We start from the raw sequence: 17,304 nt of genomic DNA, 5'->3' as shown, positions 1-17,304 counted from the left end.
ACACGGGAGCCCTGGGCACAGAGAGGGAGGGTGGTGATGGGGCAGCTCTTGGGTTTCTTTAGGGCAACATAAGAACAAAGAAGAGGTTGGCAGAAGTCTTTCTGTCTCTCCCTCATTTAAGGTGGGAGCAAGACCTTACCCCACTCCTCTCTGCTCTGGTTCAGCTTTTAGGGGAGGTCAGGAGAAACTGACTGGGGGAGAAACCTGAGCTTGTGGCCCTAGAAAACGTGGCTTGGCTGCCCTGGGCTGTGTGTGCTGGATCCAGAGAGGGGCAGTGCTGGGGGGTCCAAGAGGTGGAGAGTTTTTTGTAGCACCTTGGGGCTTCTTGAGGCTCCATTTAGCAGACCCCAGCCACCTCTGCTCCATGCTGGGGAGGTCTCCTTCAGACTCAGAGTCATTTGTCCCTGGCACTGCCAGCTTCTCCTTTGTCCCTTGCCCTCCTGGGCCATGAAGTCACCTGCAGGCTGGTGCCAGCTCAGGCTGGAGAACACTGGAACTGGGAGGTAATGGGAGCAGGGCTGTACCTGCTATGTGCTGGCCCATGGGGCCCTCTTCAGTTCAGAGCTCCAAACAGGCTCCCCAGATCCCAAGGAGCTGTGTGCCATGGAAGGCCTCATCCCAACCACTCCTGGTGTTGCTGTTGTGTTTGATATCAGCTCCAGCTGGAAGTGGGGCTGGGGCCATCCCACTGTGTGAAGGGGTCACCTCCTGTCCTGGGAATCCCCAGACCCCCAGGGACACAGCAGATGGTGGAGAGCATCATGACCTGTCCCTGGAACCCCAAAACCTATAGGGACACAGCAGAGGATGGAGAGCATCATGACCTGTCCCTGGCACCCCAAAACCTATAGGGACACAGCAGAGGATGGAGAGCATCATGACCTGTCCCTGGAACCCCCAGGGACACAGCAGAAGGTGGAGAGCATCATGACCTGTCCCTGGCACCCCAAAACCCCCAGGGACACAGCAGAAGGTGGAGAGCATCATGACATGTCCCTGGAACCCCAAAACCTATAGGGGCACAGCAGAGGATGGAGAGCATCATGACCTGTCCCTGGAACCCCCAGGGATGCAGGGACACAGCAGAAGGTGGAGAGCATCATGACCTGTCCCTGGCACCCCAAAACCCCCAGGGACACAGCAGAAGATGCAGAGCATCATAACATGTCCCTGGAACCCCAAAACCCACAGAGACACAGTAGAGGATGGAGAGCATCATGACCTGTCCCTGGAACCCCAAAACCTATAGGGACACAGCAGAAGGTGGAGAGCATCATGACCTGTCCCTGGAACCCCAAAACCCCCTGGGACACAGCAGAAGATGCAGAGCATCATGACCTGTCCCTGGAACCCCCAGGACCCCAGGGACACAGCAGAAGGTGGAGAGCATCATGACATGTCCCTGGAACCCCCAAAACCCCCAGGGACACAGCAGAAGATGCAGAGCATCATGACCTGTCCCTAACCTCTTTGCAAGGCTGCTCCCCTCTGCAGATGGGGCAGGGAGGCAGCAGGACCATCAGGAGGGGCTGGGAAGCCACATTTCCACTGACTCTGAAATCAAAACGATGCTGGTGGGGCTCCAGGTCCTGCTCTGGTGCCCCTTTTCCTGTTCATCCCCCTGGCTGCCCCTTTGCCAGGGGAAGTGTTGGGGAACGCCTGATGCGGGCTCAGCTCTGGGCTCAGCTCTGGGCTCAGCTCTGGGCTCAGCTCTGGGCTCAGAGATGCCTCCTGGGGCCATTTGTGTTCAGCAGCTGGGACCTCATGGACTGGATGCTGCTCAGGATCTTCTTCTGGTGTCCCATCATGGTGATTCCCAGGCTCCTGACGTCCCTGGAGAACAAAGACACTGTCAGACCCCCCGTGGCTGAAGCTGGTCCAGGCCCCAGACACACACACACATTCCACAGGGATCCGGGGAAAGGGAAAAAAAAAGGGGGGAAAGGAAAAAAAAAAGGGGGAGGAAAGGAAAAAAAAAAGGGGGAGGAAAGGAAAAAAAAAAGGGGGGGGAAAGGGAAAAAAAAAGGGGGGGAAAGGGAAAAAAAAGGGGGGGGGAAAGGAAAAAAAAAGGGGGGGGGAAAGGAAAAAAAAAAGGGGGGGGAAGGAAAAAAAAAAGGGGGGGGAAAGGGAAAAAAAAGGGGGGGGGGGAGGCAAAGGGGGGGGAAGGCAAAGGGGGGGGAAGGCAAAGGGGGGGGAAGGCAAAGGGGGGGGAAGGCAAAGGGGGGGGAAGGCAAAGGGGGGGGAAGGCAAAGGGGGGAAAGGCAAAGGGGGGAAAGGCAAAGGGGGGAAAGGCAAAGGGGGGAAAGGCAAAGGGGGGAAAGGAAAAAGGGGGAAAGGAAAAAGGGGGAAAGGAAAAAGGGGGAAAGGAAAAAGGGGGAAAGGAAGGCATCATCCCAAGGAAGAAGGAAAGTATCATCCCAGGGAGGAAGTGAGGAAGGCATCATCCCAAGGAGGAAGGGAGGAAATATGGGAGGGAGGAAATATGATCATCATATGAGCATCATATGCTACAACTCCCACACCTTCTCTCCAAGGTGAGAACATCCTCAGACACTGCCCCAGGTCTCAGCACCCTTTCCTTCAGGCACCAGGGACCAGGAGGGTCAGTGTTTGGGGCTGGCTGGGATGGGGAAGGGGAACCCAACGTGGGGGAAAACCACCTTTTTGTTCTCTGGTACTCACTCGATGTTCATCCTCATCACCATGGCCAGGGAGGAGTACCCTGCCATGGCAAAGTTGTCCCTGTAGTGTCCCAGCCGGATGGAATCCAGCCAGTCCTCCACTGTCAGGCAGCTGGAGAGGTCAAGGACACCCCTGTCCGAGCGTGTTTGGGTGAACCTGGGAGCAGGACAGGAGGGGTTAGACCAGGAGGTGACCAGAAAGAAAGAGCCTGGGACCCTGGGACCCATCCTGCCTGGGATGGGAGGATGCTGAGGGGTGTTGTGGGGATGCCACAATGGGATCACAGCAGGATGCTCCTCACTGCCCACCACAGCCTGCACCCATGGGCCCCAAATCACAGAATTGTTGGGGACCCCAGAACAGGACCCAGCACCCCAGGGGATCTCCCACAGCAGATCAGAGGGGGACAATCCCCTCCCTGGCCCTGCTGCTCACACTGCTGGGATGCAGCCCAGGCCAGGGGGGGTTCCAGGGCTTCCAGCACAGGTTTTTGGCTCATGTTGAACTTCTCCTCACCCAACACCCCCAAATCCTTCTCCTCAGGGCTCACTCCATTCTCCTCCCAGCCTGGCTTTATGCTTGGGATCACCCCAACCCATGCCCATGGCCACAGGGCACCCACTGCTGCCAGAGCCAGACAGAAATACCCATTATTTGCTACAAACCCCCACGTTCTGCCCAACTCCAGCTGGCAGGAGGGAGCCCTTACCTGTTGATGGTTGCTGTGCACTTGAGGTGCTCAGGGTTTCGGATGAGCTTGTCCAGGATTCCCACGATCTGGGGGAAGCGTGGCCTCTCCCCACGATCCTTCTGCCAGCAATCCAGCATCAGCTGGTGCAGGGCTGTGGGGCAGCCCATGGGGGCAGGCAGCCTGTAGCCTTCTTCCACTGAGTTAATGACCTGGAAAGAAGCCACATGGCAAAGTGGGGCTCCCCTCCTGCCCAGCTCCAAGGGCCCTGGAGCATCAGGTGCTGGGAAGCAGGACACGAGGTTCATGGGCAGTGATAAGGGTGTTTCCAGCCAGCTCTGTGAGCTCTCTGGTTTCCTAAGTGGTCCAAAAGGCTGAAAATTTGCAGCCTGGAGAAGAGAAGGTTCCAAGGAGAATTTACAGTAGTCTCCCAGTAACCTGAAGGAGCTCCAGGAGAGCTGGGGAGGGACTTTTTTAAGGGGTATGGAGTGACAGGATAAGGGGTAATGGTTTCAAGCTGGAAGAGGAGACATTTAGGTTGGATATAAAGAAATTCTGTGATGTGAGGGTGCTGAGCCCCAGGTTTCCCAGAGAAGCTGTGGCTGCCCCATCCCTGGCAGTGCTGAAGGTTGGATGGGGCTTGGAGCACCCTGGGCTGGGGGAGGTGTCCCTGACCATGGCAGGGGGGGGCACTGGATCATCATTAATGTCCCTTCCTTTCCAAAATAATCTGGGATTCTCTGCTTCTGTGATCACTCAGCAGCTGAGCAGCTGGGGAAGGACTTGGGATAAGGGCCTGGAGGGATGGGATGAGGGGGAATGGCTTGGAACTGGGAGAGAGAGGGGAGATTGAGGTTGGATTTTAGGAAGAAATTGTTTGGGGTGAGGGTGCTGAGCCCCAGGTTTCCCAGAGAAGCTGTGGCTGCCCCATCCCTGGCAGTGCTGAAGGTTGGATGGGGCTTGGAGCACCCTGGGCTGGGGGAGGTGTCCCTGCCCATGGGATTTGCATCTGGATGAGCTTTAACATCTCTTCCAACCCAACCCATTCCATTATTCTCTGAAAATGTTGCAGCTTCCCTCTGGCAAAGCCAAGAGATGTTCTCCCATTCCACGTTTCTACAGCCAGGATTTGCCACCACTGGCAAGGCTGGAGGAAGCTCTGCGTGGAGGAGGCAAACTGAGCCTCTGCATCCCTGCCCTGCACCCACCTCAGACACTTTCTAAAACAATAAAAATGCTCAGGAGGGAGGGGACTCTCAGGAGACCCAGAGCAGGAAGAAGGCAGCCAGGTTTTGAGTCCCCACAGGTAAAAAGGAGGAGCCCTGTCAATCTGCAGAGTCAAATCTGCAGAGTCAAAATATTCATTTTATTACCCCCTTTTAGAAATTTTGCTCCCATAACCTACATTTTCCTACATAATCTACATTTCCCTATAGTTTTTCTGCTCCTTGATGTAAGAGTGACAAGCCCAGAAGTGGTGGAAACCTGCCAAGCCACCCCTGGCAGTGGGAGGGTTGGAGCAGAGGGGCTGTGGGGATCCCAGGGAAGCTCTGACCCCTTCCAGGGAATGGAAGAGGTGGCACAACAAATCCCAAAGCTCTCCAGCCAGGCTTGTAGGGCACAGCCATCGGTTGGACCTTTTGGCTGCAAGGAGGGGCCAGGCACTGGTGTGTCCTCTGAGGGGACAAGGGCTGCTCTTTGGGTCCCTTTTCCCCCGGGGTCACTCACATCCCGGTTGCTCATGTTCCAGTAGGGTCTCTCCCCATAAGCCAGCACCTCCCACATGACAATCCCAAAGCTCCAGACGTCACTGGCTGAGGAAAACTTGCGGTAGGCGATGGCCTCCGGGGCTGTCCAGCGGATTGGGATCTTCCCACCCTGAAAAAAATCATGGGAGATCAGGTTGGATGGGGCTGGAAGCAACCTGGGGTGATGGGAAGTGGTCCTGCCCATCCAGGGGGTTGGAACTGGGTGGTATTTAAGGTCCCTTCCAATCCAAACCAGTGTGGGATTCCATCCCTACCTCCAGCAGATCAGACAAGTGATGGAATGGCACCTTCTGGAGAGGAGTGAGGAGGTTTGGAGCAACCTGAGCTGATGGGAAGTGCCCCTGTCCATGCAGGGGGTTGGAACTGGGTGATCTTTAAGGTCCCTTCCAGTCCAAACCAGTCTGGGATTCCATCCCAAGACAAGTGATGTGCTGGAATGGCACCTTCTGAAGAGGCTTGGAGCAACCTGGGCTGATGGGAAATGGCCCTGTCCATGCAGGGTGATATTTAAGGTCCCTTCCAGTCCAAGCCAGTCTGGGATTCCATCCCTACCTCCAGCAGATCAGACAAGTGATGGAATGGCACCTTCTGGAGAGGAGTGAGGAGGCTTGGAGCAACCTGAGCTGATGGGAAGTGTCCCTGTCCATGCAGGGTGATATTTAGGGTCTCTTCCAGTCCAAACCAGTCTGGGATTCCATCCCAAGACAAGTGATGTGCTGGAATGGCACCTTCTGGAGAGGCTTGGAACAACCTGAGCTGATGGGAAGTGTCCCTGTCCATGCAGGGTGATATTTAAGGTCCCTTCCAGTCCAAGCCAGTCTGGGATTCCATCCCTACCTCCAGCAGATCAGACAAGTGATGGAATGGCACCTTCAGAAGAGGAGTGAGGAGGCTTGGAGCAGCCTGGGCTGATGGGAAGTGTCCCTGTCCATCCAGGGGGTTGGAACGGGGTGATATTTAGGGTCCCTTCCAGTCCAAACCAGTGTGGGATTCCATCCCTACCTCCAGCAGATCAGACAAGTGATGGAATGGCACCTTCTGGAGAGGACTGAGGAGGTTTGGAGCAACCTGGGCTGATGGGAAGTGTCCCTGCCCATCCAGGGTGATATTTAAGGTCCCTTCCAGTCCAAGCCAGTGTGGGATTCCATCCCTACCTCCAGCAGATCAGACAAGTGATGGAATGGCACCTTCTGGAGAGGACTGAGGAGGTTTGGAGCAACCTGGGCTGATGGGAAGTGTCCCTGCCCATCCAGGGTGATATTTAAGGTCCCTTCCAGTCCAAACCAGTCTGGGATTCCATCCCAAGACAAGTGATGTGCTGGAATGGCACCTTCTGGAGAGGCTTGGAGCAACCTGAGCTGATGGGAAGTGTCCCTGTCCATCTCTCAGTGGCCTGGGGCAGTAATGGTCAGAAAGGCTCAGTGACACAGCCATGCCAGGAGCCACCCACCATGGTGGTGTAGGCAGCATCAGGGTCATCCTCCAGGATGCGGGAGAGGCCAAAATCAGAGACTTTGCAGACCAGGTTGCTGTTGACCAGGATATTCCGGGCTGCCAGGTCCCTGTGCACGTAGCCCAGGTCAGCCAGGTACCTCATGCCTGCTCCAATGCCACGCAGCATTCCCACCAGCTGGATGATGGTGAACTGCCCGTCGTGTTTCTGCAGAGGAAACGACCCAGAGTTCATTCCTGCTTCTTCTTAGCACCTTGTTGGTGCTGCTCTTGCTGGACTGACCCCCTAGGACACCTCATCCTTGGCTCAGTCCCTCCCTTAAGCCTCTCTCTTGTCACCCCCTCACCTCCTGCCTGCTTTGGGAGGTGCCTGATGGAGCTGAAGTGCCCTGGAGCTGAAGAACTGAGAGCCCAGAGCACGTTGGGCCCATGCAGGGGACTGAGAAGCAGGAGCCAGCCTCTCCTCCAGCCACTCACACCAGGGGGATGTTGGACATTAGAAAGAATTCCTTTCTGGAGAGGGTGCTCAGCCATTGGAATGGGCTGCCCAGGGAAGGGGTGGATTCTCCATCCCTGGAGATATTTCAAAAGAGCCTGGATGTGGCACTCAGTGCCATGGGCTGGGAACCACGGGGGGAGTGGAGCAAGGGTTGGACTTGATGAGCTCTGAGGTCCCTTCCAACCCAGCCCATTCCATGATTCTGTGATTCTACGATCCCCTTGGTCTGGTGGCCAGGAGAAGGAGAAGCCAGGGAGCTGGAGCCTGTGTCAGAGCAAGCCCAGGCAACCCTCAGCAAGACAAGAGGGCACAAGAGGTCTCAAGTTGTGCCAGGGGAGGTTTAGGTTGGACATGAGAAAGAATTTCTTTAGGGAGAGGGTGATCAGACATTGGAATGGGCTGCCCAGGGAAGGGGTGGATTCTCCATCCCTGGAGATATTTCAAAAGAGCCTGGATGTGGCACTCAGTGCCATGGGCTGGGAACCACGGGGGGAGTGGAGCAAGGGTTGGACTTGATGATCCCAGAGGTCCCTTCCAACCCAGCCAATTCTAGGATTCTATGTGCAGTGTGTAAAACACCCAAGTGAGCTCCTTACCCTGAGGAAGGTGTCCAGGGAGCCATTCTCCATGTACTCAGTGACAATCATCACCAGTTTGCCTGCAGGAGACAAGGGAGGGCGAGTTAGTAGGGAAGTCACCTTCCTTCCTCCAGGAAGCCTTGGGAAAGAGATGGATCCAGCCCAGTGGATCTCCTGCAGCCCTACAGATCTTTACATATATATATATATATTTATATTTATATACATAAATATATCACCATATTGATAAAAATTCTTTGGAACCACTGTGCAGGGCAGTGGAGATAAGGCCATAACCCCGACACTTCCCCTTCCCTCCCTGGGATACTGGTGTGGCTGGGTCAGCATCATTGTCCTGCTGAAGCCTGCATGCCATCAGCTTAACTCTTGGCATCAGAATGTGCCCCTTTTTGAAGGAAGACTTCCCATTCAGCACAGAAAACCTTTAAAATCAATGCTAACAGGTAGGACACCTCCTAAACCCAACAGCCCTGACCTGGGGTGCCCTGTGGGGCAAGGGGAGGAAGTGCCACGTGGAAAGAAGGCACAGAAGTGGGATGGAGATGGACATCTGAAGGATGGAGTGCACCCAAAGGGATCCCTGACCCCCACCTCCCCCTGGGGGGACACCTTCCAGTTCTGCCACCCCCTGGTGTGTCCCCATCCCCAGCAGCCACCTACTCCTGGTCACCACCCCTTCCAGGTGGATGACGTTGGGGTGGTCGAACTGTGCCATGATGCTGGCTTCACCGAGGAAGTCCCTCCTCTGCTTCTCCGTGGAGCCTGCCTTCAGGGCCTTGATGGCCACGGGGATCTCCTTCTTCCCTGGCAGCTTCAGGTGGCCGTAGCACACCTCTCCTGACTCCCCTGCAAGGCAAGAGAGGGGCAGGGAGCATCATGGACCACTCCGTGGGCAGCTCACATCTTCCTGGGACTCGGGTCTCCTGGGCTCTCCCTCTGCATCGCTGCCCCTGGAAGGGTTTCCCACCTCCTGCTTCCACTGTCCCTTTGGGAACAGGGCAGGAATAGCAGGAATCACCTCCCTGGTGCATTTCACTGAAGGCAAGAGGCCAGGAGCAGTGGTTACAGTGCCACTGGCTTCACTGCCTTGAACCAGCAAATTTGGGAGTTTCTCACTGCAGCAGAGCTGCCTCTCCATCAGGCTTCCTCCTTCTTCCCTGGGGAGCTGCTGGGAAAATTCCAGCTCCCATTCCCACTCCGTGCTCCCCCGTGAGCTGTGCAAAAAAAATCCCTTTTCTTCCCCCAAAAATAAAAAATAAGAATAAATCCACCACATAGCTTGCAAACTTCATTTGTATCTTCTCAGCCCGGGTGCTGGCTCTGAGGTTTCAAAGCAGGGTGCAGCACCCAGAGGGTGCACAGCCTGAGCCCATCATTTCCACACCATCTGAACAACATCCCTCTGCCCCAGGCTGGCTCCAAGGAGTGGATTCCCTGTCCTGGGGACTCACCAGACCCGATGACCTTCTCGATTTTGATGCGGGAGGCTTCGATCTCCCGGGTGAACTCCTGGGCAGCCTGGCAGGGATCCTCGTAGGTGTGTGGGTCCAGGTAGAACTTGGACTCTGGAAATTTCACTGCCAGATTTCAAAGGGGAGAGGAGACAAAATCTTTCAGGGATCCCTGCCAGGAAGGGGGGAGGCAGAGGATGGGCAAGGGCAGGACCATCAAAGCTGAAGCCCCAAGCAAACCCCAGACACAGCAGTGACCTCAGAGCAGTCCAGGACCTGGGGATCTCCTTGTGATCATCCCCTCCATCATCCCCCCCACCCTGTGATGAATTTTCTACTCCTCTGGGATGAAGCTCTTGCAGTCCCACCTCACCCCATGAATCTGAGCCCCCCTTCAGCTCTCCCAGACACAACCCCAGAAGAAGGAATTGGTGAAAACCCTTCCTCCTGGAACCACCAGGTCCAGGTCCCCCCTGTCCCCAGGTTGGGGCTGTTCACATCTCAGGGTCAGCAGCAGGGAGGGTCCTACCTTGCCCGTTCTGATAATGCATCTTTTCCTCATCAGAGTCCTGGAAAGCTTTGCTGTACCCACAGTGTCTGCAGGGGGAGAGAAGGGTCAGAAGAGGTGCTCCTGTCCCCCACTCCCACCATTCTATTATTTCTATTATTTCTATTATTTCTATTATTTCTATTATTTCTATTATTTCTATTATTTCTATTATTTCTATTTCTAATTATATTTCTATTTCTAATTATATTTCTATTTCTAATTATATTTCTATTTCTAATTATATTTCTATTTCTAATTATATTTCTATTTCTAATTATATTTCTATTTCTAATCATATTTCTATTTCTATTTATATATATAAAGTTCCTATCACCATACTGACAAACATTCTTTGGAACCCCTCTGCCAGCAGAGGTAAGAACAGGAGCCAGCCCATTAGTACCTCAGCACTTCTGTCTCCAACCAATTTAAAAAAAAAAAAAACCAAAAAAACCCCACAAAACTTTGCTGCCAGCCTGCCTGCTCCTCCATCAGGGTTGGAGGGAGACTTATTGTGAATGGCACCAGTTTGCACCAGTTTGCTGGCAGCAGGGCAGGATCTGCTGGGCCCCAAGGGACTGTCAGCTCTAACCCCTCACTTATGGCTTCTCTGGGTAAAACCAAGAGGAAAAAAGTTGTGTTTAAGCTTTCCCAGCCTTTCTGCTGCTGAGGGAACCCTCACCTCTTCTTGCAGATGAGGAGCAGCAGCAACGTGACGAGGCCAGTGATGAGTGTCAGGCAGATCCAGACAATTGTCATCGTGTCATACCGGAGAGAAACTGGGAAAAACCAGAGCAGAAAAAGCAGAGAGCTTCAGCAGGGACTCATCTGCTCAGCTCACAAACTCACGTACCCCCCTGTGGTGGGGATCTTAAAGATTAAGCACCCCAATCAGCTTAATCAATGATTAAGCTTCCCCAATCAGCTTTGGAGCTCTCCCAATTTACAGGGACCACTGACACCTGGGGAAAACCATCCCAGATCTGGGAAAGCCATCATGATCCAGCAGACCAGAGCCTCAAGGACCTCACCAGGTCTTCCCTGCTCCAACTTTTGTCCTTCCTCCCTTTTCTCCCCCCATGCACACACAAACCCCAGGAGGAAGCCCCAGGGGATGCCCCTCCAGCCTCCCTCCTCGTGTGGCAGAGGAACGACGGCCATGGGGGCATCATCACCCCCCAGTGCTCCCTGCCCCACACTTCCCACACCCCACAGCTCCACACACTCACCCAGCTTCCCTGTTTCCACTTCCACAGCTTGGCTGAACCTCCCACACCCAGCCGAGGTCCGAGCCCGAACCTGGAAGATGTAGCGGGTGGCAGGCTTGAGCCCAGAGATGGTGGCACTGGTGGCCTTGGATTTCAGAGTCGAGTAGCTCTGCATTTCCTTGTCCTGTGGAAAAGCAGCCCCAGAAAATTTGCTGCATCGGCCACAGGCAGCCAAAAAAAGTGCTCTGAGCGAGGCTGCTCTGATGGCAGTGGTTGCACAAGCAGGATTTAAACCAAACTGGTCTAAACAGGGGCTCTGGTGAGACCTTGGAGAAGGCCCAGGAAAGCTGGGGAAGGACTTTGGACAAGGAGCTGGAGGGATGGGATGAGGGGGAAGAGTTTCAAGATGAAAGAGAGGAGATTTGGGGTGGATATTAGGAGGGTGCTGAGCCCCAGGTTTCCCAGAGAAGCTGTGGCTGCCCCATCCCTGGCAGTGCTGAAGGTTGGATGGGGCTTGGAGCACCCTGGGCTGGGGGAGGGGTCCCTGAGCATGGCAGGGGGGGCACTGGATCATCATTAATGTCCCTTCCTTTCTAAAATAATCTGGGATTCTGCGCTTCTGTGATCACTCAGCAGCTGAGCAGCTGGGAAGGGACTTGGGACAAGGGCCTGGAGGGATGGAATGAGGGGGAATGGCTTGGAACTGGGAGAGAGAGGGGAGATTGAGGTTGAATTTTAGGAAGAAATTGTTTGGGGTGAGGGTGCTGAGCCCCAGGTTTCCCAGAGAAGCTGTGGCTGCCCCATCCCTGGAAGTGCTGAAGGTTGGATGGGGCTTGGAGCCCCCTGGGCTGGGGGAGGTGTCCCTGAGCATGGCAGGGGGGGCACTGGGGGGGCTTTAAGGTCCCTTCTAACCCAAACCATCCTGGAATTCTGTGCAAGCCCTTCTGCTGGGACTGCTTTGTGGTGTTACCTTCTCGTAGTACTTGATCTCATACTCCAGGATGATGCCATTGGGCTGGTCTGGCTCTTGCCACAGCAAGGTGACACTGTTCTGTCCTGTGCTCTCCTGATGGACCACGACCACCTGGGATGGGGCTGGGGATGCAGAGAGCAGAGGGTGAGGTGACTGCTGGGGTGTCCTGCCTGGCTGGGGACAGGGGACACAACAGGGAAAGGTGGCACCAGAGCAGGATTCTTGGTTCTGACCCCATTTCTGTTTTGCTTAAAGCCACGAGTGCTGTGGAGAGGCTTCCAGGTGGGGTTTTGTTTGCCCTGGGGTGTGAGCAGACTCCAAGAAGGTGAAAGAGGAGAGCATTGTCCTTGGGATTTTGTTGAGATGGAGGTCTCTGAAGGAGGAGGGGCTGCAAGAGGTTGGGGAGATCCCTGGCAGGACCCTGACCCCTCCTGCCCCACCTGGGGAAGGGTAAAAGGGAAATGGGAAGAAGGAAAAGGGAGATGATGAAGATCTAGAGGAGTTGTCAGGGTCTCAGCATCCATCTGAAGGTGCCTTGGAATGCTCTCCTGCCCCAAGATGCTGTCACCTGCCTGAGCCTGCCTTGGGACACTGCCAATAGGTCCTTGTACCTCCCATGCCTGAACTGGAGCTGCCACAGCTGGAGGTGCCAAACCTCCAGCCTCTGCCTGCTGTGAAAATTTCCCCTGGATGGACCCCAGAGAATGGCAGCCATGGGGTCTGACCCGTGGGCACCCCTGAGGATCCCAGCTGCTGGGTGAAAAGTGGGATTTGGCAGCTCTGGGGGGGTCACTGGGGGCTGCAGCAGCGGAGGGGCAGCCAGGGACTGAGAGGCAGCAGCTCCAGCTCTGTTCAGCTTTGGGCTGGCTCCTTGGAGAAGCAGAAATCACTTTCAGCAGAACCTCAGCCCCTGCCAAACTCCTCTCCCCTCGGGTTTTGCAGCACCTGTCCCAGCAGAGAGGCTGATGTGGGAATATTCAGCCCTTTTCCTGTGTCCCCTCCTGCTAACCCAGCCAAGCTCCTGTCTTTCCTCTGCTGGCACCAGTGCCAAGAGAGAGAAGGGGGACAGCATCCTGAGCATCCTGGGGGCTCATCTCTAACTGGAAGGATCAACAAGAGGGGAGAATCCCTGCCCCATCCCCTCTGCCTCCAGCATGGGAAGGGACTTGGCTGAGCTCAGCTCTGGGCACAGGCCTGAGCTGACCCTGGAGCAAGGTCCTGGCCCACCTGGGTTAGAGCATTGCTCAGGTTTATTTCCTGTGGAAAGAGCATTTCGCAGCAAAGGATTTGCAAAGATGAGGCTTCTCCCAGAAAAGGTTGTTGTCACCTGCCAGGGCCTGAGTGTCAGCTCAGAGCAGAGCACGAACTGCTGCTTGGCCCTTGAGGAAAGGACAGAAGGCTGGAGGAACAGCCTGAAAGATTCATGCTCCACTTAGTGTCCCTGTCAATAAACACATGTTCTCCGTGCCCCCTGTCTCCTGCAGAAAAGGAGCCTCCTCCAGTGGCCACAGGCTGGGGGATGAAAAAGAACCCATGACCCAGAGAAAGGAGGGGTTGCCTTGGGCAGTAGCTTCTCCCCAGCCCCCCCAGCTCCCTGAACCCACCTCCAGCAGCTCAGAGGAGAGGGGGTCACATCTCCTGGAGAAGGGGGGGGTCCACTGCCCATTACCCACCCAGTGATTCCTAGTGCAGGTTCTGCCTCCTGGCAGGAGCAACTCTACAACTCCCTGAAAGGAGCTTGGAGCCAGGGAGGGGTTGGGCTCTGCTCCCAGGCAACTCTCAGCAAGACAAGAGGGCACAAGAGGTCTCAAGTTGTGCCAGGGGAGGTTTAGGTTGGACATGAGAAAGAATTTCTTTCTGGAGAGGGTGCTCAGGCATTGGAATGGGCTGCCCAGGGAAGGGGTGGATTCTCCATCCCTGGAGATATTTCAAAAGAGCCTGGATGTGGCACTCAGTGCCATGGGCTGGGAACCACGGGGGGAGTGGAGCAAGGGTTGGACTTGATGAGCTCTGAGGTCCCTTCCAACCCAGCCCATTCTATGATTCTATGATTCTATGAACCTCAGCATCACCCCCGTGGGCACAGCTCAGAGGGGGTGTCTGCTCCTCCTACCTGCCTGGTTCGTGGTGATGTTGGCCACAGCAGCTCTCCTGGCCTCCAGGCTGAGGTCGGACACTCCGTTGACAGCCTCGACCCAGAAGGAGTAGTTGGTGTGTGCCAGGAGGTTGGTGACTGTCAGGGCTCCCTGCACCAAGCTCATCTGCTGGGGCAGGAAGCGGATCCCGGAGCCGCAGGTTTCGCAGTGCCCGGAGTCCCCCCCGCAGCGTCTGCAGAGCACGTTGTACATTATGTCAGCTCGTCCCCCCTTGTCCAGGGGGGGCCCCCACTCCAGTGTCACCGAGGTGCCGTTCACACTGGAGATCAGGTTCACAGGGGCAGAGGGAGGCCCTGGAAAAGAAACGGAGAGGAAGAGCGTTGAGGCTGGAGGAGTCCGGGACCACAGGGGGCACCCAACTGCACCTACAAATGGTGCTAGAGAGGAGGCAGAGGGAGGGGATGCTCCAAACACAAAACAGACACAGAAAGGGCTGTGGCGGGGGGAAAAGGGCTGTGCAGGACCACAGGGGGGGGTGATACCTGGAGCAGCACCCAACTGTACCTACAAATGGTGCTAGAGAGGAGACAGAGGGAGGGGATGCTCCAAAGAGAAAACAGATCTAGAGAGGGCTGGGGGGGAAGTGATGTGCAGGACCACAGGGGGGGTGGCACCCACAAATGGTGCTAGAGAGGAGATGGAGGGAGGGGATGCTCCAAAGAGAAAACAGACACAGAGAGGGCTGGGGGGGGAGGGGGAAGAGCTGTGCAGGACCACAGGGGGGGTGGCACCTGGGGCAGCACCCAACTGTACCCACAAATGATGCTACAGAGGAGACAGAGGGAGGGGATGCTCCTAACAGAAAACAGGAGAGGCACAGAGAGGGCTGGGGGGGAAGAGCTGTGCAGCACCACAGGGGGGGTGATACCTGGAGCAGCACCCAACTGTACCTACAAATGGTGCTACAGAGGAGACAGAGGGAGGGGATGCTCCAAACAGAAAACAGACACAGAGAGGGCTGGGGGGTAAGTGATGTGCAGGACCACAGGGGGGGTGGCACCTGGAGCAGCACCCAACTGTACCTACAAATGGTGCTGCAGAGGAGACAGAGGGAGGGGATGCTCCAAACAGAAAACAGGAGAGGCACAGAGAGGGCTGGGGGGTAAGTGATGTGCAGGACCACAGGGGGGGTGATACCTGGAGCAGCACCCAACTGCACCCACAAATGGTGCTGCAGAGGAGACAGAGGGAGGGGATGCTCCAAACAGAAAACAGGAGAGGCACAGAGAGGGCTGGGGGGTAAGTGATGTGCAGGACCACAGGGGGGGTGGCACCTGGGGCAGCAGCCAACTGCACCTACAAATGGTGCTAGAGAGGAGATGGAGGGAGGGGATGCTCCAAAGAGAAAACAGACCTAGAGAGGGCTGGGGGGGAAGAGCTGTGCAGGACCACAGAGGGGGTGGCACCTGGGGCAGCACCCAACTGCACCTACAAATGATGCTACAAAGGAGAAAGAGGGAGGGGATGCTCCAAAGAGAAAACAGACACAGAGAGGGCTGGGGGTGGTTAAGTGCTGTGCAGGAAGAGTGCTCTGGCTCAGGGTGCAGGTGTGTTCTGGGGGAAGCAGGAAGCAAGGGGTGTATGTGAAGCTTAGGAGGGAAGAGCCAAGGTGTTGAGGGGTGGAAAACAGGGAAGGTCTGACCCCCATGGGTCTTTGTGCAGCAGGTAGTGGCCAGCAGAGTGGCTGGGGGGTGAGCAGGCAAGCTTGCCACGATCTCAGCATGCTCCAGGGCAGGATAAGGCCCTGGGAAGGGAGCAGAGCCTGAGCATGGATGTTTGGAGAGCAGCAGGCTGAGAACAAGCCAGAGGACAAGTGAGGATGTGCAGCCAAGGGGGGGGGGGGCTCAGCTTGGGCACCCCAGGGAGAGCTGGGGCTGAAAGGCAGGGAGGGGAGGGTGCTGCTGAGCTGGGTCTGCAGCTGGGTGGGTGCTGGGTCTGTACTCACGGGTGCAGGCAGCAGAGGGGGGGTCCTGCAGGGCTCGGTAGAAGCTGCTGTCGCAGTGGCAGACGCGGGCAGCCCGGCTCTCCGAGTGGCTGTGCAGGGGACACTTGGCACAGAGCTGGTCCCCGGGGGCAGACTTGTAAAAACCCAGCTGGCAAGCTGCGGGGAGGGAAAGGAAGGGCAGAGCTCAGAGGGATGTGTCTGGACAAGGAGCACCCCATGGCTTGGCAAATCCCACCAGCACAGAGCCAGCCCCAACCTCCCGGCTCTCATCCCCATCCCAGTGCCTGGGAAAACACCCAGCACCACAGAATGCCTCCCCTGTCCAGCTTCCCAGCTGGAAACCTGGTCCTGCGGAGGGACAGCAGGAATTTTTCGGGCAGCACAACCCCCCCGGTGGCTCTGCCTCCTTCCCGGGGCAGCCCGGGAGCATCCCCGAGCCCCTCAGGGGAATCATTCCTCATGCAACCAAGCAGCTCCTCTCTCGTTAGGAAAATCCATGGGCCCTGCAGTGACAGAAGGGGTGCCAGGGATCTGTCTGGGGGTGGAAGGATGGCAGGAGATTGGGATTCCAAGGAAGGAAGCAGAGCTCTGGCCGGGTGCCCGTATTCCGCACACGCAACTCCAGGACGGCTTCCAGTGCCTCCAACATTAATCCTGGCTCTGACACATTTCTGGTTTTCCCTGCTGAGGAAGTAATACCTTCATTTTCCCGTCTTTACCCCCACTGGCCAGCTCTGCAGACTGCCTCAAATTTACCTTCCAAGCATGTAGAAAGGTTTTTTTGTGTTTTTGGTTTTTTTTGTGTGTGTGATCTAACATCTCCAGTGCTCTGGGTCCCTCTGTGCTGCCTGTTTGTTCTGCTCATAGGTACTGATTTGTTTTCTAATTAATAAAACCCCTTCTCTTGCCACAGATCCCCCCTGGGCTGATTGCTACCAACATATTCCAGGTATCACACGCTGCACAGTCCCACAATGGCCCCTTGGAAACAGCAGCTTCAGCTGGCACACACATCCCTGGGGCCTGCCTGGTCCTGTCACCACCTCCCACCACTGTTTTACCCTGGATTTTCCCTTAAAGATGGGAGAAATGCCACCAGCAGGTGTTGGAGTTGTTGGGATCTCAGGTTGTTCTCACATCCAGGTGCAGCAGGTTGGATGAAACCAATGCCAGCAGCTCCAGGGTTTATTCCTACATTGCTGCTCCTCTGCTTCCCAACAAGCATCAGGAGCAAGGAGCAGAAATGCCCAAACTTGGAGGTGCAAGGGGAGGGCAGAGGTGATGGCAGCAGCTCAGGGGGGGCTTTGCTCCCCTGACACTTTCACCTCCTCA

General features: G+C 55.8%; 1 protein-coding gene across 1 annotated transcript in view; it reads right to left on the bottom strand.

Annotated features, from left to right (window-relative positions):
• Positions 1 to 1,718: 1,718 nt before the first annotated feature.
• EPHA8 (EPH receptor A8) overlaps positions 1,719 to 17,304 on the bottom strand; it is a 24,808-nt gene continuing 9,222 nt past the window's right edge. Inside the window, 14 exon segments of the mRNA XM_071767015.1 lie at positions 1,719 to 1,833; positions 2,683 to 2,852; positions 3,391 to 3,582; positions 5,099 to 5,248; positions 6,590 to 6,799; positions 7,687 to 7,748; positions 8,350 to 8,535; positions 9,141 to 9,299; positions 9,670 to 9,737; positions 10,373 to 10,469; positions 10,920 to 11,082; positions 11,869 to 11,993; positions 13,985 to 14,320; positions 15,973 to 16,128. Of these exon segments, the coding sequence (XP_071623116.1) occupies positions 1,719 to 1,833; positions 2,683 to 2,852; positions 3,391 to 3,582; positions 5,099 to 5,248; positions 6,590 to 6,799; positions 7,687 to 7,748; positions 8,350 to 8,535; positions 9,141 to 9,299; positions 9,670 to 9,737; positions 10,373 to 10,469; positions 10,920 to 11,082; positions 11,869 to 11,993; positions 13,985 to 14,320; positions 15,973 to 16,128 (2,189 nt within the window).

Source organism: Heliangelus exortis, chromosome 23, assembly GCF_036169615.1.
Source record: "Heliangelus exortis chromosome 23, bHelExo1.hap1, whole genome shotgun sequence".
NCBI lineage: Eukaryota > Metazoa > Chordata > Aves > Apodiformes > Trochilidae > Heliangelus > Heliangelus exortis.
This window is presented reverse-complemented; position numbering and strand designations above follow the sequence as displayed.